Here is a 26,284-nt window from a genome sequence, read left to right as displayed (position 1 = left end):
CATCTTTGCAATACCAGCTTTGGTTCACCAAAGTATTTAGACAGAGCTCTGTTAAATAAAAAGGTCCCAGTGATGTGACTCCAATAGTAAAGTTGTCACACATTGTTCAGGGGCCAGTCAATGTTGGCACCAGCCATAGCAACAGTAACAAATTTGAATTAATTCAGTAGTAATTTAATGAGCCTAAACCTGACCATTAAAGTGCCACAAAAGGAAATGCAATCAGGCCCTATTCAGCCCTGGGCTAAAAGCCTGGCACAATAACACTTAAAACAAGAAGCCTTTTAATAGTATTACTAACAGATGCTTAGTGTTGATAGGCTACTTAAATTAAGGAAATAATGGAAACAAATGTCGAAAATGTGAAGGATCCCTTTCTGATTACATTACTAATGGAAGTGTTCTTGCTAAATAACATGTGGGAAGATGGATCAGTCTGGGCAATCTGTGCACAATGGACTATGTAGATCAACAAGTATAAACTAGTCTAGACCATGTATGTATGAACATAAACGTAAGTGATTCATGTTTAAACATTAGTAAATAATGTGGCAAACTATTGAGTAAATGTAAGCTAGAGTGCAGTTGATTAACATTTGGTAGCCTAGGGCTATTCATGAATATGATAACATTACATTCTAGACTATAATTGATAGGCCTTTGATAAATAAGCACGTCAATAGTAGGGTAGGTTATGAATAAATATTGCAATATGAGTGCGTTTAATTCGACCAGTTCCAGAGGAATCCAGAATAATCGTACCGTACAAACACCTCCCACCTCCGCTCCAGGCCCTGCCTGCGCAATCCAGGAAGCCCGAATTCAGGATTCGAGACCGGTGAGAACTTTGCGTTGTGGCGCGAAATGACACCTTGATTGATAGTTGTCAATCACATTCACCGTCCGATACAGTTCATCAGTCCAAAGCGCACACACACACACACTCGAGCTTCTTGTGATTGTACCACAACACTGCTCTAGCATCGTTGCCATAACATCTGTGGACGAATGCAACAGCATTGTTATAGCCTACACTAGTTAGGCTACGGCCAGTTTAGGCGTGATGACTCGCTTATATAAGTTTGACAACATATTTATTATTTGCACCTAATGTTGTTGTAACATTGTTGGCACAGTTGATACAATGTTCACATTTTAGGATTTGCTATCTATGGGATAGGCTAGGGCAACTTTGTGCATCGCTCTGTTTTTAGCGCCACTCCACGTCAATCATGTCGATCAATCAATCATTCAACCAATAATGAGTTCCTGTATTCCCCTTCCCCATCTTTCTCTAAGAAAATCGCCATATTGAGTAAACTGCACCAGCCTTGCTACAATGTTACCGCAGAAGCGCAAAAACACCCATTGCAAAATTCATAAAACACTTCCTACCTTCGCAATAGCCTTTTTATATCTCATGGCGGCTTGCTCGATAAGACTGTGGACTTTAATAGTTCCATTGCCACAAGGAACAACCACCCTGGTCCTCCCAAAACACACTGTCACTTTCATATTAGTTCCCGAATCCCGATGTACTTCCGTTGAGGTGTATTCCTCAATACTTTGTAGATGTTCCAATTATGAATTTCCTTTGGTGTCAAAAAGATTGTATTCCAAACAAGCAGACAGCAATAATCTTCATCGTCTCTTCATACCGTCTAAACGTTAACGTTTTACCGACCACCTGTTCTCTAAAGTGTTCCTACTACGATCCTATTCCTTGGACGAATAGCCTGCCTGCATCGCGGCAATCATTCACAGCACAGTGCTGGGAGGGTGGCGTGACTGGCGTCTCTATCCCCGCGCTGGTGACCACGAGTACTGTGGTGACTCACCATGAACCGAAACTTCCCAAGTCTCTTTCAGAATTCCATGTGATAGTTAGTAGTAGTTGGAGCCGTGTGTCATCGCTGGGCATTTTATTATGGACACGTCATGTATTCTGAACAAAAATCTAAAAGCAACATGTAAAGGGTTGGTCCCATGCTTCTTGAGCTGAAGTAAAAGGTCCCAAAAATGTTCCATACTCACAAAAATATTATTTCTCAAAAATGTTGGGCACAAACTTGTTTACATCCATGTTAGTGAGCAGTTCTCCTTTGCCAAGATAATCCATCCACCTGACAGGTGTGGCATTTCAAGAAGGTGATTAAACAGCATGATCATTACACAGGTACACCTTGTGCTGGGGACAATAAAGTGCCACTATAATGTGTAGTTTTGTCACACAACACAATGCCACAGATGTCTCAAGTTTTGAGGGAGCGTGCAATTGGCATGCTGACTGCAGGAATGTCCACCAGAGCTGTTGCCAGAGAATTGAATGTTAATTTCTCTACCAAAAGCCACCTACAATGTCATTTTAGAGAATTTGGCAGTACTACCAACCGGCCTCACAACCGCAGACCACATGTAACCATGCCAGCCCAGCTTCTTCGCCTGTGGGATTGTCTGAGACCAGCCAGCTGATGAAACTGAGGGGTATTTATGTCTGTAATAAAGCCCTTTTGTGGGGAATAACTCATTCTGATTGGCTGGGCCTGGCTCCCAAGTGGGTGGGCCTATGTCCCCCAAGCCCATCCATGTGAAATCCATAGATTAGGTCTTAATTGATTTATTTTTACTTGAACCTTTACTTAACTAGGCTAGTCAGTTAAGAACAAATTCTTATTTACAATGACTACCCCAACCAAACCCTATCCCGGGCGACGCTGGGCCAATTGTGTGCCGCCCTATGGGACTCCCAATCACGTCTGGTTGTAATACAGCCTGGAATCGAACTAGGGTCTGTAGTGATGCCTCTAGCACTGAGATGCACCACTCGGGAGCCCAAATTTCAATATTTCAATTGACTGATTTCCTTATATGAACTGTAACACACTAAAATCGTTGAAATTGTTGCATGTTGTGTTTATATTTTTATTCGGTATATTTTATTATATTTTAGCCTATTCTGTTCTTTTCACATTATTCTGTTATGTTCTACTCTATTCTATTTTCATGAATACATTTTTGGGAAAATGATCAGGTCCTCAAACAGTCTCTTAATGTGCAAGAAAAACATCACACCAGGCAAGACTGTTGAAGTTCGAGATGTTTTATTTTTTGCTCGGGTCAGCGCTTCCAAGTTTACCCGTACTTCATTATAATAATACACCAATGTCAATGACCTTAACGCCATAGACAATCTATTTTAGGGTAAAAAAATAAATACATCTCTAAAGTTTCTGTCTATGCTTGCCTAAAAAGGTGTTTAATGGTCTCAACTTGAACAGTTTCTCATGTTATGCACATTTTTGTAAGCACATGTAAATATTCCTCCTCTCCGGTAGTAGGGCTATGCAATAGCATATATTGGGAATCGTGAATTACTTCTTGGCTTCACCCCATGGCTCCTATAAGGAACACAGGCCATTGACGAATATCCTCCCTCTCACTCAGTTTAGGACAAGTTTTTCCAGGACGTTGGCCGCTCTCTGTCAGCTCTGCTTTTATGAATAGATATTCGGAATAGAATCCAGCCAAGTATTCAGTTGTCTAAATTGCAGCGCTAATGGTCCTGATCAGCAGAAGACGGCAGATGACGGACATAGATTTTTGGAGAGGGACAGCGCACATCTGGATAGATGACCATGCTGCATGCCTCCACTAGAACGGTTTGTCACGTTATGCAGACTGTTTGTGACTGAGGACGAAAAGGTCTTCAAATATGCCTCTAAACCAGTATGCAATAGCCGCATGCCTCATGTGAATCGTGAATACAAATATATGCTATAATCCAGCCAAGTTCCATTGTCCAAATGAAAGTTCTAATGGACCTGATGAGCAGAGGACGACAGACGTGGGAGAGATCTGTGGAGAGACAGACAGAGGCAGGAGAACATCTGGATAGATTGACCACGCTGCATGCTAGTGACGAGGGAGCACGTCCAAGTCAGCTGGAATGCAGTCCCACCTTCCAAATAAACGATCACATTAATTCAAATGGTAATAGATATTTTATTCTGTAATACATCCATTGTTAGATTAATCAGATTTGAGGCTAAGAAACAAACCTATATATTCGTAATGGATCCTTCCAAATGGGTGGTATTTAAATAAACCGTATACTAAGTTATGTGCTTCAATGCATATGGGGGCCAAATGCCCAAGATAATGGCATGCCATAGCTCTCTGTTAATCATGACAGCTGGTTGGTCCTCTCTTCCAGGAGGTCTTCAGGGTACCCACAGTATGAGACTGCTGTCGCCCAGCTCAGGATGCCTGAAACAGTGATCAGCAAATCTCAGCCTCTCTGCCCTGGGGATGCATGTATCAAGCCCCTCACAGTAGGAGTACAGATCTAGGATCAGTTTAGTCTTTTAAATCATAAAATGGGATTATATGGACAGGAGTTACCTAACCCTAGATCAGCACTCCTACTCTTGAGATGCTCGATACATACGGCCGTAGATCTTCTCACTGGTCCTTGGGCAGAGCTACTGGTTGGTCAGGTGTTGTGACCAGTGGACCCTGGTTTTCTCGTCTTATGCATTAGCAAATAAAGCAATCAACAGCATTGGAATACAAGAATACAGGATTGTAAATTACATAATTTGTAAATCCATAAGTAATAATAATAATAATGTGTCCCCTTGCACTCCCCCTGGAGGTAGGCTTTGGTAATAAAGAGACAATACATCCATCCTGTTCATTTTTCACACTGACCCATACACAGTCCTTTGAAATATTTACCAAAAACCCTCAGTATTTTATTTATTTATTTGACAAGCAGCAGGATCATGTTTGTCACCTCAATTTGTTTTTTCTTTACATTTGAAAGTAGATACAATTATCAGTTTACCGGTTTTATTACAATATTTTTTTTTAAACTTCGATACATTTAAAAACAACTGCAAACGTGAGAAAAGAAAGCATGGTTTTCCGCGTCTAGTCTCTAACATTTTTGTCAATGTCACAGCTCACTCGCTTTTTTCCCCCCATTCTTTTTTTTGTTTTCGGTTAAGTCGACCAAAAATGTATTATCAGCTTTGCGCTCAGATACCTACAGGCATTTTCCATTGACGCAATGGGTGCGTGGCACTGGTGATGTTGTAAACAGCATAAAATCAGATGAGGGGGGGGGGGGGGGGTGGGGGCCAGAGGGTGTCATGACTCGGTGGCTGTCTGGGTTGAACAGTTTTGTTTGTTTCCAAGATGGAGGCCCACAGACCTGCTTCATCCCTCCCTCCGTATAGGAGCATGCGAGACAGCGACAGCCCAAAAATAAATGAAGAATGGCCTCTGTCGTTCTTTGCTTAGCCAGCAGTTGGTTGGGGTAGGGGCCTTATACACCATTACGCCACGTAGCTATACTCGTCTGCAGAGCTCTGGCTCCTCTCGATGTACTGCTTGTCGATGAGTACCTCAATGCACTTCTTGATCATGCTGATACTGGGGTTAAATCTGGCTTTGGACTGGTTGATGACCTGAGTGGAGAAATAAACAGACAGAGAGAGAAATGAACAAGCTGCGTTACTCTGTCGTTGGTTATAGATCCATCGTCAATGCAGTGAACATTCCCTCCGTATTCGATTTTGTTGTTATTTTTCCTGTTGCAGCATGCCGTTTCTTTCTCCAGCTGGATATTAACAAAAACCATAAACCTCAACTGCCTTTGCTTGCGATAGTACAGCTGTGCCCAATGGAATTGTCTGTAAAGCCATAGAGTGAGCTATGAGAGGTTTACTGGATGTGTAAAGAAACACAGTCTGTACTGAACCGCCATTCCGATACACTCGTCTTCCATTCCATTTGCTACAGAATCTCCCTTGGAGCGGTGCTCAGTTATCTATCTCACGCACCTAGTGATAATACATCTCTTCTCTTGCGCAATCACGTACTGCCCAAGGACCAGTGAGAACACATGCAGGAGTTAGAGACCACATCACAGGTTGGCCCCGGGCAACCAGCGTCTCGGGTATGTACCAGTCTCTCCATGGAGAGGTGTTCCAAGCATGGAACAGTATGTGATTGCTCAAGAGAAGGGGTACATATGTGGTGGGAAAGGTAAGCCACTAAAGCAGTCACGTATGCCCTCATTATGTGCTTTGACTGAAATAACAAATATTGAACCATTAAAGTACAAACAGAAAAGAAAACAGCGGTTGGAGGTGGTGTGTTGTTAGGGAGAAAGAATATAGTGAGTGAGTGAGTGAGGAAGAAAGACAGAGAGGGAGAAAGAGGTGACAGCTGAGAGCAAGGGGCCCTCTCTCCAGTCCGCAGGCGTGTTCTGACATCATCCCTAAGGAGAGACACTCATTCCATCCTGACACATCTCTCTGTTCTGTGTTCTCGACTCACAGATGGCATAACAGTATCTTACCATCAGGGAAGGAACCCACCTGACAACAAAGTAGAACATCAACACAGGAAGACAGCAGGAAGAGACATAGGCTAGAGAGGCACACCAGGGAGGACACATTTCTCCCTCTGGCAGGGGAAAGACAGAGCTGTGCCCTCGGGGAAACCGTTGGATCTCTCCATTCCCATGTCTCAACCTGTATCTCCCTTGCCTGTTCCCAAATCTGCTGGTGCGGTGTAGAAAACTCCTATGGCCATTGACAAGACAGCACAAACAGATCTGGGACCAGGCTAGTGTCTCCCTCTATCTCAGGCGTCTGTACAGTAACTTGTGTGTTTATATTTTTTTTATTTTTTTATTTCACCTTTATTTAACCAGGTAGGCTAGTTGAGAACAAGTCCTCATTTACAACTGTGACCTGGCCAAGATAAAGCAAAGCAGTTTGACACATACAACACAGAGTTACACATGGAATAAACAAACATACAATCAATAATACAGTAGAAAAAGTCTATATACAGTGTGTGCATGTGAGGTAAGGGAGGTAAAGCAATAAAATAGGCCATAGTGGCGAGGTAATTACGATATAGCAATTAAACACTGGAGTGAGATGTGCAGAACATGAATGTGCAAGTAGAGATACTGTGGTGCAAAGGAGCAAAATAAATAAATAAATACAGTATGGGGATGAGGTAGTTGGGTGGGCTATTTACAGATGGGCTATGTACAGCTGCAATGATCTGTGAGCTGCTCTGACAGCTGGTGCTTGAAGTTAGTGTGGGAGATAAGAGTCTCCAGCTTCAGTGATTTTTGCAGTTCGTTCCAGTCATTGGGGCGGCAGCGTAGCCTAGTGGTTAGAGCGTTGGACTAGTAACCGAAAGGTTGCAAGATCGAATCCCCGAGCTGACAAGGTACAAATCTGTCGTTCTGCCCCTGAACAAGGCAGTTAACTCACTGTTCCTAGGCCGTCATTGAAGATAAGAATTTGTTCTTAACTGACTTGCCTAGTAAAATAAAAAAATTAAAGATTTGGCAGCAGAGAACTGGAAGGAAAGGTGGCCAAAGTAGGTGTCGGCTTTGGGGGTGACCAGTGAAATATACCTGCTGGAGTGAGTGCTGCGGGTGGGTGCTGCTATGGTGACCAGTGAACTGAGATAAGGTGGGGCTTTACCTAGCAAAGACTTGTAGATGACCTGGAGCCAGTGGGTTTGGCGACGAGTATGAAGCGAGGGCCAGCCAACGAGAGAGTACAAGTCGCAGTGGTGGGTAGTATATGGCTCTGTGAGAGACTGCATCCAATTTGCTGAGTGTTGGAGGCTATTTTGTAAATTACATCACCGAAGTCAAGGATCGGTAGGATAGTCAGTTTTACGAGGGTGTGTCGATCCCCTGTACATGGTTGTATGTGTGCGACATTAAAACTCACCTCCTGTATGAGGGCATTGTGTCTGAGCACTTTGCGTGCCTTCATGATTCTCACTATAGCAGCTTGTAAATACATTTTGCGGTCCTCGTCCACTGCACTCCTCGTCTGCTCCATCTCCTGCAGGGTTGGAAACACAGAAATCGGGCTTTACACAGAGGCAGACATATTGACACAGACGTGTTTGCATTGTAGGATGAGCTATCAAGGGTATAGGGTACTGTACCTGTGGTGTGTCTTTCTGCATTGACGTTGTGATCTTGAACTTTGTTCTTTTACTGGTGAAACTCATATTTAGTGAAAATGTGGACTCGGCCTCGATTTCCTCCTGAAGACGAGAAAAATAGTTACCCGCTGACTGATGAGAGTATCCAAAAGGACTGAGGATTAACACAAATGCCAAGATGAGCTACTTTTAAATCCTCCTAACCAATAAAGAAGACCCTGCTGACTCCAGATCTCCGGGTGACTCTGTGGCTGCTGACACCTGACCCCTGACCTTTTGGGAGTCGTGGTTGAGCATCTTGACATCCAGCAGGGACTTGATGGTCTTCTGAAGCTCTTTCTCATTCATCTGGGTAGAGTCCTGGAGCTCCTTGTAGCCTACCTGTTAGGATATGATAGTGAGCTAAGTGACTACTTAGTTAAGGCACAGTTAAGACAGCCCATGTCCACTAAACACGTTGGTTTGGTAACACACCGTCTCACTGTTGTTGAACGCCAGCAGCACTGCCATCTGGTAGGTGGTCACCATGGCAACGTAGGGCTTGGAGAGATAGTTCATCTTCACCTCACCTGAAGAAGAGGGGTGCCAATCATTATCATCATCGCCACCAATAATGCATATCAATACCACCATCTTATTCGCCACACCTACTGATAACAGCTTGTAAGAAAAACCAAGGAGAAATCAGACACAAGTAATCCCCAATCCTGTGTTCGCTAGGTATTCTTGTAAACGCAAAGAGGGATTTAGCTCCAATCCATTAATTGCAGTGTTTGTGTGGGGAATGTATGCTGTTGTAATGTTTGAAGGAGTCATCACGGTCTTAGCGCTGTGTGATTTCACGGATTATGTAGTAGTAGTGCCAGGTGCAGCTCAGTGTTAGTGTTAGGTAGAATCAGAGCCTCTCTAACATGGACCTGCAGTAGTGTCACACTGATTTGGGATAAAAAAAACCCTGCAGTGCATACAGACAATCCATTTCGGACTATAGAAGTCTCACCCTGTTACTCTTGTTGAGCTATGGATGAGATTTCAGTTTCAGTGAAACATAAGGTAGGGGAGTGGGGGGTAAATTGAGCCAGTTTATATTCAGCATCACTCTGTCAATGGAAATATAGCATTCTTTCTAACAAAGATATCTACATATGTTTTAGGATGTTGTGCATCCCTGGAAATATCAGAATTCATGTAAGCATTACAGTTTTGAAAACATAGATTGTCTAAAAAAAAGTGGTCTCATGGCACAACTTACTCGGGTATGGGGTAAGTCGAGCCGTGGGACAGGGTAAATTAAGCCCCCTACAAATGTCTGTACTGAATTAAATATTATATTTCCCAAACACAATGCAATCGCTTTTTTGTTTCTTTTAATGCCTAACAAACTGTACTTTTTCTTTTTTTACACTTTTAACATAGGCCAGGCCTTGTTACCTCATATCCCAGCGACAATGTGCCATTACGCCTGGGAAGAAAACACTTCAATTTGCTCAACTTGCCATTGGATCAACTTACCAAGGCAAACATTGACTATATTAGCCCACACAGCTAGGATGCACTTTAATGCCAGGTTAAGTACCTCATATTGTAGCTTATAGAGACCCCAACTGATGTATAGAACAATCTTAAAACAATCTACTTAGATTCAAGCATCTTGAAACCTATTAACACAAATTCATTTGACTTGGTGAAAATCTGTTTTTTGGACCTAACTTGCGTACCAATTTTTCCATTTTGGTTTCTTCCTTCACATACTCAATGAAATTATGACCTTTTCCTAAATATTTGGTAAAATTATACATTTTGTGTATGGTTTCCTAGTAACAACTCTGACCTTTGGCTCAAATTACCAAACTCTTCCCTACTGCTGCCAACTAAACATTCCACATCTTTTGCACTGGGTTTCTGTACTATCATCATCTGCTGTATATATATATGTGTGTGTGTGTGTGTGTCTACCTGTGCAGAGATAGTGCAGCCAGGTCAACTTCCTCCCGCTGAAGTGCTGATTATAGAACAACTCAAACTGCAGAGAAAAACAATCATGTCAGAATGACATAAGATTAACATCTGCAGTTTTGTTGAACAGCCATGTGTAATCTTTGGGAACCACAGAAAGATACTGTTATATCTCTATGGGCACGGCCCTCTCTAAACAACCACTACTCACCATCTGAACACTCTTCTCCAGCTCTTGTGGGATGGCAAAGGTAGAGGAGGGGACGTGCGTGAGGGGCCAGGCTCCAGCCTGCAACGAGACGACACACACACACGCGCAGACACACACGGTAAGATATCTCCACCACCATAGTCATTGCTTCTCACAGCAAACGTGCCTGAAGTTGCCTAACCTTTAAAAACTACTTTAAAAACCACAGATAATTCACCAATTACCCTGTTTCACTGTACTGACACAACAACCAATTTATTGGTTGTTAGCAGGGAGTCCGGTTCTACTATTGGTAATGGCTATGATGATGTCATTTGTCCACTCTCTGTCCTCTGTTTTGTGTTATATGTGTAACCTCAAATATGCCTAGCTTATGTTTATTTAAAAAAATCCCCACCACTCCAGAATTTATTATATTATATTATTTGATGTAACAGTAACAACTACTGATTTGGGGGGGTGGATACATTTTAAAACACCTGTATTTTTCATTCTATAGCTTGTTCTCAATCTTTTTAAATAGTGAGCCAAAATGTTTTCAGCACTTTTAATTTCCCTGACTGATCAAAACTCAATTTTATCATGCTCTCTCGTCTCTCTGCAGCATATAGAAATACATATAGAACCGTGATAATCACAATAATTGTACCAGCACCTACTGTAAGTATGGTGATACTATCGTATCGCGAGGTCCCTGGCAATTCCCAGCCCTAGTAACAACCACCGCTCACCTGTAATACGTAGATCTGGAAGCTGATGCCCAGTTCGACCGGTGATTCCTGGGTCTTGATGAAGTTGTTGAATTTGTTGTTCAGGTCTGCGCTGACGCTCATGTCTGTGTACATTCTGTGGAGCTTGCTCGTGAACTCGTAGCCGCACGCTTGCTGCAGGGGGGAGAGAGAGTTCACAGGGTGATACAGCGGAGAGGGAGAAGTGTGTGTGTGTGTGTGGGGGGGAGGGGCCTTCCTCTTTTGTTCTCTAATGCTCCTCTATTGTTCCTCAAGCAAGGGGAGGTCGATGACATCACGGATTCCCATAAGACCAACTCATTGAATGTCTACTCCTTGAAGTTTGCAGTTGTGTCAAAAAAACACTATTGTTACCATTTAGTGTGTTTACTGTATTTATACTTGAGATATCGCTTTTCAACAGTAAAAGTTCAAAAATCACTGGAAGACGTCTTGGAGGCAGTGGTATTCATACTCTTTCAGCGAGGAACACATTTTTCCCGCAAGAATTTCTCACGACCCATGACAATCTTAAAATCATAAAATTTACATTTTTACATCAACAAACGACCTTCTATTCATTACATCTTGATCTCTTATTAAAATTAAAATAAACCAAAAATACCTTTACTCAAAATAGTTTTTTTTTCAAACAATAATTTCTCAAAAACGTTTGTATATTGTTCCATAGAAGAAAAACATTTTAAAAGTTGTTTATTTTGTCTACCCCTCTGCAGTTCCCCCACGATCGCACTAGGGGTTGCAACTCTGACTTTAAATACCACTGCTTTAAGGGTTGGTTTGAGAGTTATGTGGGAAAGTATTTTAAAGTGAAAAACTGACAGTTTAGAGAGTGATGCTTAATTATGGCATGAATTATTGGCATTCCGTTAGCGTCTTGTCCAGGGAGTGTACTTGTACGTCAAGGTTTTTCACGCTACAGAAACAGGAGATTAGTCCACACGTCAGAAGTCTTTCTGTCTTGGAAAAGGCTTATTTTATGCAAGAAAGACCTTAACTGGTGCCTGCTAAAGTTGAAAAGAGTCTTATTTCACCTTTAGTTTGTTGATCATGGCTTCTTCTGAGTCCATGGACAAAGACAGCCCGTGTATTAACCGCTTTGCTAACATTCTTGCATAAAACTGTGCGAAAGAAAGGAGGGGGAGAGAAAGAGAGAGTGAAAAACAAAACATCAATTCATTATCTCAGCTTCCAAATAAATAATAAAACATCTGTTTGTTTAATGCTCTTTAGTGAATCACAAATTCAGTCTGGAAGGAATAAAAAGCAGCCATACTAGCAGTCAATATCCCTGGTCATTTAAGATAATGACGCTAATGCCCGTCTGCCAGCTACCTTTTGAAAAACGTCCTTGTCATCTATGTACTTGAACACGGTAATGAAGCTGGTCAGCTTGTCTTCCACCTCGTTCTCGGTCATTCCCTTTGCAGACTTCTTCAGCAGATTGTCACAATACTTGGCAAGCTATATGGATAAAGGGCAAAACACCACACGGTCAGACATTACTATGGTCTACAAAATTAAAAATAAATAAAAACGCACACAGGTAAAGTAGTAGAGCTCTAGACCCACTGCTGTGCACAGGGTCTTTACTTTGTCTATTACCAGGGTATGATCTTATAACACCACACACTTTCAAACCTCAGGTGTCATGAATGAGCCTCACCAGTTCAGGTGCTTTGCAGATGGATTTGGGCTCCCTGTGGTTAACCACTGACGTCAAAGCCTGGGGAGGATCAAACAAAGCAGTCATTTTACATAATCAATTTCAGTACATCTACAGCTTAGACATCAATTTATACCAAGAGTTAACAGTTATGATTTAACCAACGAGGAGGCTTCATATATACAAACTTGATTCTTTCCCGCAAGGAGTGAGGAACAATCTGGAAGCACATCCTATAGTGAAGACAAACATCTCACTGCCGCCACCTACTGGTATTAACTGTCTAGTGTCCACAATGTGATTTTGCCAGGGAGTCGTAATGTTAATACCTTATCAAGTGCGCTCATGAAGTGCTGATCCCCATTCAGCACTGTGTTAATGAGCTGAACGAATTTACTGTGAACCTCCAACACGGACTCCACAAACAGGGTTGGCATCTGGGGAGGGAACCAAATGAATCAACAGGAGGTTTAGCGGTGGCCTGTTATATTATGTTAGCGATATAATCAGATACCGGTAACTGCCAAAATAAAGGAAACACCCGAGTAAATCAGGGATATAAAGTATATTGAAAGCAGGTGCTTTGTTTCCATTAGTCAAAATTGCCTATATAATTTTTTTTTTTTTTTAATCAAACAAAAACATTTGCTTTTTGGTCTTAATTTACATTTAGGGTTAGGCATAACAGTGTGGTTAAGGGTAAAATCAAATTTTAAGAAGATAAATTGTAGAAATATGGTAACGCAGGTGTGGCAATTAGCATTCCATCATGCTTAGGATCATGTATAAAAATGCCAAGCTGCCCATTATTTTGACTACCATGGCTAGAAGAGACCTCAGTGACTTTGAAAGAGTCAGGGATTTAAAGGAGCATAGGGGGTTTAAAGGGTTGTGTGTGTGTGTGTGTGTGTGTGTTAGCTGTGAGTTATTGATAATCTGATCACGTATAGCTAGTGTTTTAAGCCCCCAAAACAACCCATATATGACTGCCGTTTCCTGAGACGGGTTACTGGTGACTTATTCTTGTCATATCAGGTTTATGATAATGATCATCTGAGTCAAATATTGGAGTCAGAAAAGAGCCTGACAGTCTTAGAAAAAAAAAAGATTAAATATAGGAACCAAGACGTAAAAATAACTGACGTTAGAACATAACTTACAAAATCACAGTTAACAAAAATGTATGCTTAATCCAATATAAAACTAATGTATAGAATGTATTATTCAAGATACTAAATTCATGTCATGTCATGTCTTAAGTTGAAAGCTAATAATGACTCAATAATCCATGACTTCTAGGAACTTACGTTACGGACGGAGTTTGAAAGATGACTGTCAGAAGTATTACAATGTAATCCGTCTGTCTGCATATTATAAGACATGGCAAATGAGGGTGCAGTGAGATACCGAAGGATTGGACGATACTTTTCTTGCCAATCATCGTGAAAAAAAGTATACTTAAAAACTGGAAATCAACCAATCCTCCATAGTTAACACAATGGCAAGGTCAAATGCTTTCTTATCTTAAATGTTGAAAGTGTGTGGGTGACGGAGAGAAACAAAATGGTGCAGTTTGAGGCCATGAGGCGGAGAGTGATGCGGGCGCTGGAGATGGGGGTGTGAGCAGGTGGATCTGGGCAGGTGTGATGTCGTTGATGTTGGTGTGAGTCTGTATGCTGTTGTTAGTGTATGTTTTGTATTGTAAAAAAATGTAAAATATAAAAACAACATGCATACTGATAATGTAGTGATAACTTGGGGAGATGGAGATGTGACGTACGTTTTCCTGAGAGAGGTTGCTGGTGGCTCGGATGCCCTCGTCGTGGATATGGACCTGGAGCTCCTGGATCATGTGAGGTAAACCACTGGACACGGCTCGCAGCAGAGTGTACATGTTAGCCATGTCTGTAGGGGGGAGAGAGATGAAGAGATAGAGATGGGGGGGGGGGGGGGGGGGTGTTATGGAGATGGAGATGTTCTCTGGTCAATAATGGCCAGAAACATATGGGATTTAGCCAGCCAGGTCAAATACAGCCTGCTCAATCGCCAAAGCAAGGATGACCTGTGCTTACTTAACACTGGCTTTAAGCCAGCCCCTGGATCTATAGGCTAGTAGCTACCAGACTGACCATCTAACTAGACTGCCCATCTACACTGAACAAAATTATAAAACGCAACAAGTGTTGGTCCCATGTTGCATGAGCTGAAATAAAAGATCACAGAAATGTTCCATACAGTTGAAGTTGAAAGTTTACATACACTTAGGTTGGAGTCGTTAAAACTCATTTTTCAACCACTCCACACATTTCTTGTTAACAACCGATAGTTTTGGCAAGTCTTTTAGGACATGTACTTTGTGCAAAACACAAGTAATTTTTCCAACAATTGTTTACAGACAGATTATTTCACTTAGAATTCAATGTATCACAATTCCAGTGGGTCAGAAGTTTACATACAGTAAGTTAACTGTGCCTTTAAACAGCTTGGAAAATTCCATAAAATGTCAAGCTTCTGATAGGCTAATTGACATTATTTGAGTCAATTGGAGGTGTACCTGTGGATGTATTTCAAGGCCTACCTTCAAACTCAGTGCCTCAGTGCTTGACATCATGGGAAAATCAAAAGAAGTCAGCCAAGACCTCCAAGTCTGGTTCATCCTTGGGAGCAATTTCCAAACGCCTGAAAAAACCATGTTCATCTGTACAAACAATAAGTATAAACACAATGGGACCACGCAGCTGTCATGCCGCTCAGGAAGGAGACGAGTTCTGTCTCCTAGAGATGAACGTACCTTGGTGAGAAAAGTGCAAATCAATCCCAGAGCAACATCAAAGGACCTTGTGAAGATGCTGGGGAAAACAGGTACAAATGTATCTGTATCCACAGGAAAACGAGTCCTATATCGACATAACCTGAAAGGCCGCTCAGCAAGAAAGAAGCCACTTCTCCAAAACCTCTATAAAAAAAGCCAGACTACGGTTTGCAAATGCACATGGGGACAAAGAGAGTACTTTCTGGAGAAATGTCCTCTGGTCTGATGAAACAAAAATAGAACTGTTTGGCCATAATGACCATCGTTATGTTTGGAGGAAAAAGGGGGAGGCTTGCAAGCCGAAGAACACCATCCCAACCATGAAGCACGGGGGTGGCAGCATCATGTTGTGGGGGTGCTTTGCTACAGGACGGACTGGTGCACTCCACAAAATAGATGGCTTCATGAGGAAGGAAAATTATGTGGGTATATTTATAGGTTGGTCGCAAATGGGGCTTCCAAATGGACAATGACCCCAAGCATACTTCCAAAGTTGTGGCAAAATGGCTTAAGGACAACAAAGTCAAGGTATTGGAGTGGCCATCACAAAGCTCTGACCTCAATCCTATAGAAAATTTGTGGGCAGAACTGAAAAAGTGTGTGTGAGCAAAGAAGCCTACAAACCTGACTCAGTTACACCAGCTCTGTCAGGAGGAATGGGCCAAAATTCACCCAACTTATTGTGGGAAGCTTGTGGAAGGCTACCCAAAATGTTTGACCCAAGTTAAACAATTTAAAGGCAATGCTACCAAATACTAATTGAGTGTATGTAAACTTCTGACCCACTGGGAATGTGATGAAAGAAATAAAAGATGAAATAAATCATTCTCTCTACTATTATTCTGACATTTCACATTCTTAAAATAAAAAGTGGTGATCCTAACTGACCTAAGACAGGGAACTTTTACTAGGATTAAATGTCAGGAATTGTGAAAAACTGAGTTTAAATGTATTTGGCTAAGGTGTATGTAAACTTCCGACTTCAACTGTACATACTAAAAGCTTATTTCTAATTCTGTGCACAAATTTGATTACATCCCTGTTAGTGAGCATTTTTCCTTTACCAAGATAATCCATCCACCTGACAGGTGTGGCACATCAAGAAGCTGATTAAACAGCATAATCATTACACAGGCGCACTTTGTGCTGGGGACAATAAAAGGCCACTCTATAATGCGCAGTTTTGTCACAGAACACAATGCCACAGATGTCAAGTTGAGGGAGTATGCAATTGGCATGCTGACTGCAGGAATGTCCACCAGAGCTGTTGGCAGAGAATTCTTCGACCATAAGCCGCCTCAAATTGTTTTACGCATTGTTCACACCAATAGCGTCTTTGCACAAAATCATACGCAGCATCATCTGGATGTGTGTGCAACAAAAGTTCAACATTCACCTTCTACTACCATTTCTGTCAAGCCGTCTACACATACAGTTTGATGCATACATTCGATAAATCCAGCGTATGCACCACACAGAACTGCCTCTGTAATACAATGCTGCAGGCAAACGTAGCGTTCCAATGGAAATGCAATGACGCTGTTGGTGTGGTGACGCTGTTGGTGTGATCGAGACGTTAGAAATTTTGGCAGTACGTCCAACCTGCCACACAACCGCAGACCATGTGTAACCACGCCAGCCCAGGACCTCCACATTCGGCTTCTTCACCTGCAGGATCGTCTGAGACCAGCCACCCGGACAGCTGATGAAACTATGGGTTTGCACAACTGAAGGAATTGCTGCACAAACTGTCATAAACCGTCTCAGGGAAGCTCATCTGCATGTTCGTCGTCCTCACCAGGGTCTTGACCTGACTGCAGTTTGGCATTGTAACTGACTTCAGTGGGCAAATACTCACCTTCGATGGCCACTGGCACGCTGGAGAAGTGTGCTCTTCACGGATGAATCCCGGTTTCAATTGTACCGGGCAGATGGCAGACAGTGTGTATGGCCTTGTGTGGCGAGCTACTTGCTGATGTCAACATTGTGAACAGAGTGCCCCATGGTGGCGGTGTGGTTATGGTATGGGCAGGCATAAACTACAGAAAGCGAACACAATTGAATCGATGGCAATTTGAATGCACAGTGATACCATGACAAGATCCCGAGGCCCATTGTTGTACCATTCATCCGCCGCCATCACCATGTTTCCACATGATAACGCACAACCCCATGTCGCAAGGATCTGTGCACAATTCCTTGATGACGAAAATGTCCCTGTTCTGGCCTGTATACTCACCAGACATGTCACCCATTGAGCATGTTTGGGATGCTCTGGATCGACATGTACAACAGCATGTTCCAGTTCCCGCCAATATCCAGTAAATTCACACAGCTATTGAAGAGTAGGACAACATTCCACAGGCCACAATCAACAGCCTGATCAACTCTATGTTAAGATGTGTCGCGCTGCATGAGGCAAATGGTGGTCACACCAGATACTGACTGGTTTTCTGATCCACGCACCTACCTTTTTTTTTTAAAGGTATCTGTGACCAACAGATGCATATCTTTATTCCCAGTCATGTAAAATCCATGGATTAGGGCCTAATGAGTTTAAACTGACTGAATTCCTTATATGAACTGTAACTCAGTATAATCTTTGAAATTGTTGCATGTTGCGTTTATATTTTTGTTCAGTGTAACTACAGACTGACCATCTAATTTACAGACTGTCCTAACTCAATTTACAGACTGTCCTAACTCAATTTACAGACTGTCCTAACTCTCAGACTGACCATCTAACTACAGACTGACCATCTAACTACAGTAATACAGTCTAAGCCAGCCCCTGGATCTATTAGTATCAAACAAACTGACCGTCACTCCTGTAACCAGACTGACCGTCTCTCTTCTCCTGGCGGATGATGTTCTGACACTCCCCATGGAGGAACTGCAGGTGGTCCGCCACCATCCTCTGCTGGCATTCGTGGATGACTTTGGCGTAGGAGCTGGGATGCAGGTACTTTCGACATCGCACCTCCTCGTCTTTCAACCGTCCTAAAACCTAGGTGGAGTCAGGGAGGGAAGGGAACACATTGGATTGATTAATTTGTTAAATACAGTTAATAATGCATATGTCAAAGACGCTACTTGCTAACTGGCCCAGGCCCAATAGGGCTGAATGACTGCCAAAAAACATCAAATGGAGCGTATAATTAAACAGAATTTGCAAACGTGGGTCTGCTGTAGACCCACGCAGTTCCTAGGTGAGGTTAGTTCCTCTCTGCTTACATCATGTCAAAAATAAATGTCCCCCACAAGTTTTTTTTGGTGTGCCAGTATGGCACACATTCAAGACTTTTACTTTGACATGAGGTAAGTAGAGAGGAAGTGGGTCTACAACAGACGCATGTTTGGAAAGTCTTTCATTTATGATCTATTAGATGTTTTTGTATCAATTTCCACTTGTATGAGGACCAAACCTATGGAAAATCAGCAGAGTAAGTTGAAATTAAATGTTATTTAACTTTGACTTCCGGCAGACTATTACGTTTTTTGGAAACTAATTCCTAGCAACACTAGTGTGCAAATACTAGCGTTGCTAAAAGCAGCTAAAGCAACGCTAATGCCGGCGGGTTTTTCTGAAAAGGAAAGCTACCTCAGTTTGATCGTGTTAGGCTGGTCTGGACATGAGAACCGCAGGCCAGGGCAGCGAGCGAGGCATATCACATATCCCATTTATAGGGACTTCAGTCACGCTCAGCACAACAACAGATGGCCAGACACTCCTACACACTGCCGACTGCCCCATTGCATTTTAAAGCCAGCGTGGTGTTTATCTTGGTTAAAGGGCTATCAGATCACCTATTTACAGGTCCACTCGTGAACAGAGACCAAGTCCCAAATGGCACCTTATTCCCTATATAGTGCACTACTTTTCCACAAAGCCCATAAGCAGTGGACTACACTTTATAGTGAATAGGGTGCCATTTCAGACACACCAGGCGGCAGCCATGATGTGAGTTAGCTAGCTAATGTAAGGGACTGTCTGTGATCTCTTTGCACTAGAGTCAGTCAGTCAAACAGTAATACACAGATTAAACTCTGACGGTGCTACAGCTGGTTGCTCCATGGGTCTCCGCAGACTCACAGCAGAGCAATGCCTGTGTACAGCTGCTCCAAGAGTCACAGAGCCTCTGATAAACTAACACCAAGAACACAGCAAAATACACAATATCCATTTGTAGCAATGGCAAGTCCCACTATTTAACTGAATTCATCATTTATAATACCCGAACATCAACGGTTTGCCTACATGCTTCCAATGAGACAAAAGTATTTCTTAGGGTCACAGTAGAGAACAGTAGAGCCCTTGGATTCTATGTACAAAGAATACAACAGAGAGCAGCGGGTAACAAGGAAGTGAACTACACTACCTGTCCGTCAAACATCTTACCTTTTCCATAAAGCTACTGTGAACAGTTAGACCATAGAGATCCTATAATTCATAGAGCACAATGGATCTCTATTAGCTGGACTTACTACATCCATCTTACCTTTTCCATATACTGTGAGCAGTTGGACTCTTGCAGTAAATTGGAGGCTTCCTGTTTGTAATACTCTCCTGTTTTCGTCAGAAATGGCCCTTCGAAGATTTCCTGATAAAACTGAAACATTAGGAAAAGAGTGTGAGCCACGAGTGAGTTTAGAGAACACACACGTTGGCATGGACATGCAGTATACTGTACATTAATTAACAGAGGCATGCATGAACAGTATCAATTATTCAACGGCATAGTGGCTATATAGAAAACGAGTTTCAAGACTATCGACTCCAAGCTAACAACTTAAAAGGAAAAACATTCACTGTTGGAAAACAGGCTATAGAGCAAACATAAATGACCACTGTCCAGAAATATCTAGAAACCAACATATGACAGATGCGTACTCACCTTGAGAGGAAACTTTTTCTTGTACTGTTCAACATGAACAAAGGAGTTGATAACCCCATGAATTACTTTCTGATTAGGGTCCTCGCCACACCGGTCACTGGAAGAGAACACACTCCATTAGGGGTCATTCCATTTCTATTGAGCATTTACAGAATTTACATTAAATAATTGAATGAAAAGAGTAAAAGGTGACTTGTGGTTTTCAATTTCATTTCAGTAAATACCCTAACAGTAATAACCTAAACTGGATTAGCCTGCTACAACAATACTATGTCAGAACAGAGCAAAAGGTTCTTTCTTTATCTTCACAGAAAGTAACCTTCAGGCCAAGTCATTATGACAATAACAAATCACTAAATAAGAGAACTGTGCATTTCACCTCAAGAGCTTCTCCTCCAATGCTAGCCTTGTATAACCATAGTGCACATTTGAACCAATAACTACTGTACATATAAACCAAGAACCAACTTTTTGACTTCATTCAGCAGCATCCGTATCAGGACAGCTTGCAGGGGCTCGATCATCAGTTTCCTCCACATGTCTAGTGCTAGCTGAAATTACAGTAAGGAGAATTGTATGAGCACATAATATTGTATGTAAGCACTCAGAAATGCAAACTGATATATTGTGACATGTGTACTGAATAACTGAGAATGTAAGTAATAACATATGATTGAGACTTACCTCTCCTATCTCCATAAGTGGTTCGTTCATGTCAACCCCTCCGTAGCCATACTGCAAGTCTGCCTCTGTCAGTTTGTTCTTCTTGATGAACTGTGTGTTGAGGTACCTACATTAGAAAGAGGGGAGAGAAAGTGCATTACACAACATCATATTAAAATAATAACATTTGATAAGAACTCTTATCTAGAGTTTTACCAAAGTGTTGGTAAGACTAGCTCACTATGGGCAACCCATAATTCTCTACAGATTCACTAGTGTGTGAATGGCCAAGTTCCCAGGGCCTCAGGCCACAGAGAGATAGCAGACAGAAATGCTGGCTCTGATGGCAAGTCAGACTATCTACAAGTTGTTTTCACAGCTGTACTGTCCACTTAGCATCAGCAGGACAGTGATGAGAAGCGATATGAACTCAAATTCATATATACAAAATGATGGGATGACAACATGCTAAATTACCTCTCAAATTGATGAGGAGCTAGTTGTAGAAAATTATGATATCTAAAGCTGTCACTGTGGTGAGGTAGCCAAAGTCTTAAATTTCCCAAAACATCTACCAATGTGAAATAAAATATCTGCACCTGAGAAAATGTAGCTTAGCCTAAATTGTAGAAGTGGCAGTGTTCTTTATATAAGGTGTCAATGGCAGGGTAGGTCACGAAATAGACATGTCTGGGTGATAAGTGCTGGCAGCTACACAATAGCAGTACTCTACTACAGTACTATCAGATTCCACACACACACACAAACACATTACCAGCCCAAGTGCACTTGTAAAAATAGATCCAATACCTCTATGGGGTATTGATTTTCAAATGAAGAGGACACACACAGAAACAGTCAATGGTTGCTGGCACTTCAAAGACAAGCGTTTCAAGGTAACAATCCCCAATAATGTGGGGAGCCTACGGGAGAAGCAGGAAGGACTGTGAACTCTACAGTAACTACAGTGCTCATACACCTCATGCCGCATTTCTGTGGCAAACTCCTACAAAACACAGCCACAGTCAAGTTTACTGGCACTAAACAATAGGAGAGATAGGGCTTACAGTAAGACTGAACTCATATAAGACGGTCTGTATTATTTCAGATTTCGTCAAATCTGGTGTATTTGGCTCTCCTATTCGTCAGGGTTCATCAAAACATTAATAAAAAGGCTGATGGATATTACCTGTACAAGCAATCCATGTAGTCTGCTCCCTTGCTATACTCCTCCCAGTATCTGTGGTACATAACTAAAACCTTCTCCTCCGACTCCAGAACTTTCTGAAATTACAGACAAAGAATATAAGTTTAATACCTTGGCACCTCAATGAAAAGCAGACAATCAACAAATACAGCTATTAGGCTATCCAATGTTAAGCAATGGGAAATTTCTCTGAATCAAGTGAAATCAATAGCTTAATGGACTAACATTTAGTAGATAACAGATCAAATATATTTCCCCCAAATGATGAATCGTATTTACCTTGTACAATTGTCTGACATGGTTCTCCAGGAACACCTTGGTCTCCGTGTACAACTTTTCACCCAGAGGCTCTGGGTAAGCGACACACAAGGCATAGATGTCACTGATTTTAGAGTAAAGGAGTCAAACACATTCATATGTAACACTGAAGAAGAAAAACATGCAGACATTATTTTCTATTTAAAAAGGGACACGTGAACTTGAAAATGTCCCAAAGTTAACTTTGGCTTGATTGAATGGCTCGAATACGTAAGCACAGACCAGTGGCATTTTAGCCTCCTAAATCATAGGCAAACTAAAATGCAAAAAAAAGAAGACAGTTCAGGAACTCATTATCAAAAAAAAAAACTCTGTAGAGCTGAAACGGAAAGGATACGAGAATCTGTCGTTCCATGTGGCCCTCTCCACATAATCAAGCATTACCACAGCCTTGATTGTCGTCAGTAGCTTGTTCCATGTTTCATCAAAGTCCACCACCCGCGGCTTCAAGGACATCGTATGGCTTCTTCTTCAGGCTGAGATAAAGAGGGGAAAATAACAGTTATTGGTGTGATTGCACAGCACTGTAATATTGGAGAAAACTATTTGAGAATTATTAGAGCAGATTAACGATGTATGGTTGTCGAATCAGTTAATATACACTCCCATTTTAATCAGTCCAACATCAGACTGCGAATGTGAATGGTATTTTTCCTCTTCAGATTGGATAAACTGTTACATACTATGTATCAATAATTAAACAATACTTGGAAATACAGATCATTTACTGATCTGCCTGAAGCATAATGATATTAACTCTGATTGTAATTGCAAACAGTACTTCTAATCTCAAACATTGTGTTGTGATAACAAGGTTAATGACATTAATTGAACAAATTACAGTTAATGTAACAACTTAAACTAAAAGCCATATCACAAATGTGTCATATACAAATTTGCAGGGAAATTATTTAAATATTATACTGCATCAGCTCAATAACACAAATGTAGATTTAGGCCTACATAGCATTAACGTTACACCTCAACATTCAAACAATCAACGAAATGTCTTATTAATAGCTAACGTTAAAAAGGGAATAGAATCGACTGTTTCACCAAATTCACGGGCTGTTACTAGGAAACTAATTGACACACTGTAAACAATGCATTTCGCTAGAATAATCAGTAATCACGTTACCCAACGTTGCTAACTACATCAGCAATGATATATGCTAACAATATTCAGCCATTCATGACATGAGTTGAACTGTCACAGGTAGCAAGAGGAGTTTAATGCTCACGTTAGATATCCCGCAATACTTTCTTTTTTAGGCCTGGCTAGCTCGCTTGCAGCTATCCACTCCATTCGTCATTCAAGCTAGCTTGTCACTTTCGGAGAATGTTGCTACATGTTACAGACATAGCTATTTCGCTTAGTTAGCTACTCATTAAAGTCACAAACAGTCATATTTTTCTCGAACAATGTCTTAAATTTACTAACTAACCATGTAGTTAGGAAGAAGCGTCAAAATATCTAGTTAGGTATAGCAGCTAGCTGCTAGCTTAGAAATCCAGTTAAAGCTTTGCACTTCTAACTAGCGACCGATTTGGGGTAGCTTCCTAACGCTAGCTAGCTTGCTAGCTGCGACTTCAATACATTTGCACTGACAACACGCTACATCACAGTATCATGGTTTACAGAAACATGTCAACAAGGTTACGTGAAGATTTCCAATATGTACATACCTCTAACCAATATATGTGTTAATAAAAGTCAAGTTTCTTCACTGTCACAGGCTTGATCGCTTTCGCTTAGCTACAGCTCTTCCATTACCCTACCTTATGGAAAATACCATTGTATCAGCTGTAGGGTGTACTGTAATGGAGTAGTAATTATTTGTATTTAATATAATAATATCAGAGAAGGTAAATGTGTATCGTGCACAATGAAAACATGTATATCTAATAAAAGCCACAATTACAGAGGGCGTCGAGTCAAACACTTATAAAAAAAAACAAGATTGTAAGGCAAAAACATCCCTATTTTCTAATGGTGTCGGCACAAACTACGGGTACCCGTTTGGGAGCTGTAAGGTAGAGCAAAAATGCGTATGAAAACTAATGTACATTTCTTCAGATGTACAAATGCAAGATGTGAAGTAGGAATACTAAAATATATACGGTAGGCTATTATTAGTATGTTATTAGTATGATTGGAAGGGTTAAGAACCAGTCTACTTAAAAAGTTGTGTGTCATTCAAGTGTTCTTGAATATTGACTGTGTCACACTGTATTACTGTATAAAACTTGTTGTTTGGCTCCTGGATGCTGATTGGACGAGCAGTGTTCCAAGCCGTGCTCTATTGGTCATTAAATACACACCTATGCCTGCTAACAGTTCCATCTGAAAAGTATCACTGCGCCTTCAATGAGAATATCATGTTCATGTTGCTGTCAGAATCATCTCTTGTATTGCTCTCAACTCGCACATTTAATTTCCCCTTGCTTCCAGTCTAACATTTAGTTTGGTACAGCTGGGGTTAATATCTCTTAGTACCATACATAGAGTGAACAGTGCCCAGAGGAGACAAGACAACTTTTTCTGAGCCATCACGTCAATATCATGGAAATATCCAAGTAATTGTCAATAGAAAAAAGCTAAAACAAACGAAAATGTAGCTAGTGTACTGTCATTCCAGGTTCATTGTTTGACGTGATTGACTAGCTAGCGAGTGACAATAACTTTATCCAGCCTGCATAGCAACCATTTTGTTTAGAACGGACGACCAGTCCAAATAATTGTATAACTAACCCAATATAGACCAGAGCCTGTCGTTTCCAATGGGAGCAAATTCATCATAGTGGGCAGAACAAGCAAGGAGGTTGGCAGAGCTAGTTAGATTGATTCGTTCTAGCATTTATTTGCATACTTTTTTTGAAACTTTTTCAAAGGGTAAAGTCTACAAAACGCAGTCCACTCTGTTTGGTACAGATTCTAGTTTTGGAAACATAAAATTGGAGATCAAATGTTTCATCGATGAGAAAATTTGCAGAATGTCGGCCAAAATCCATCTTCTCCCACTGCCGGCCACTGGGCTTCCTTTCATCACCATATTTGGTAGTGAGTGGGAAACGCCAACCGGATGCTTCACATGTATACATCCGGTGAAATATCTGACTCATTGTTCTATCTGTGACAAATCCTTTTGCATAGCAACGATGCAAAAAATAATTCATGACTGCCTTCGCGTCTGTAGCAACATGACCAAAAGAACAAACAACCAGATTTTTGTCCGGACTATATTTTCTGGTGGAAGAATGAAATTGTATGAATTGACTCATCAAAATAACTTTTAATGAAAATATGTAATTCAATGTTATTTTAATATGTTGGTAACAGTTTTATAAAAGCAATAAGGAATGCGAGGCAGTGCTGTGTCACGAATACTATTCATATCATATTACATTTACACGAAATACACATATTTGATTTTACACTGTGTCAATGTAATGTATTTGCCTAGAGGCACATAATTATTAAATTAGGAGATCCAGAGATGCCCAAAATGTTGAAAATGAACATAACATACTCTTAGCACATAAACAACATTCAATTACAATTAGACTGAATAACATATGTACTTTAGTTTCAAAGTTAGATATACATTTTAATCTCATGTAACAATCTCTCACAGATACTTATACAAATATTTGGTAGTGTTGTGTTGGTGGGAAGTCTGTCTGCAGCCAAAGGGGTCGATTTACTGACCTAAAACCACCAGATGTCGCTCGCTACTCTTATTCAGCCCAGTCAAAACTGTTCGCTGCTCTGGCACCCCAATGGTGGAACAAGCTCCCTCACGACGCCAGGA

At 41.3% G+C, this 26,284-nt stretch overlaps 2 protein-coding genes across 4 annotated transcripts in view; both read right to left on the bottom strand.

Moving 5' to 3' along the window:
* The window catches only part of LOC106578541 (partitioning defective 3 homolog), a 568,924-nt gene extending 566,907 nt beyond the window's left edge, over window positions 1-2,017 (bottom strand). For both annotated transcript variants that reach the window (XM_014157480.3, XM_014157481.3), the window contains exon 1: window positions 1,396-2,017. In XM_014157480.3, coding sequence (XP_014012955.1) covers window positions 1,396-1,515 — 120 coding nt within the window. In that variant the 5' untranslated portion in view covers window positions 1,516-2,017. The remainder of the gene's footprint in view (window positions 1-1,395) is intronic.
* Window positions 2,018-3,982: 1,965 nt separating this feature from the next.
* On the bottom strand, window positions 3,983-24,426 carry cul2 (cullin 2). Of its 2 annotated transcripts, none has more exons than XM_014157471.3 (22): window positions 24,159-24,426; window positions 22,810-22,948; window positions 22,434-22,536; window positions 22,137-22,231; window positions 20,969-21,074; window positions 20,753-20,835; window positions 20,285-20,381; window positions 19,889-19,999; window positions 18,210-18,396; window positions 14,358-14,482; window positions 12,907-13,014; window positions 12,578-12,637; window positions 12,247-12,375; window positions 11,946-12,032; window positions 10,894-11,046; window positions 10,163-10,240; window positions 9,952-10,018; window positions 8,470-8,564; window positions 8,200-8,376; window positions 7,996-8,097; window positions 7,773-7,889; window positions 3,983-5,471 (listed from the first exon to the last, which is right to left on the bottom strand). In XM_014157471.3, exons 2-22 carry the CDS (start codon window positions 22,926-22,928, stop codon window positions 5,340-5,342), a joined length of 2,331 nt encoding a protein of 776 aa, XP_014012946.1. In that variant the 5' UTR covers window positions 22,929-22,948; window positions 24,159-24,426; the 3' UTR covers window positions 3,983-5,339. The 2 variants fall into 2 exon arrangements, with proteins under 2 accessions (XP_014012946.1, XP_014012947.1); XM_014157472.3 differs by having other exon boundaries at window positions 18,234-18,396.
* Between the last annotated feature and the right edge of the window lie 1,858 nt (window positions 24,427-26,284).

The sequence above is a fragment of the Salmo salar genome, chromosome 19, assembly GCF_965601325.2.
Source record: "Salmo salar chromosome 19, fSalSal1, whole genome shotgun sequence".
In the NCBI taxonomy this organism is placed as follows: Eukaryota; Metazoa; Chordata; class Actinopteri; order Salmoniformes; family Salmonidae; genus Salmo; species Salmo salar.
The sequence above is the reverse complement of the archived record's forward strand: the minus strand, read 5'-3'. Positions and strand labels throughout refer to the sequence as shown.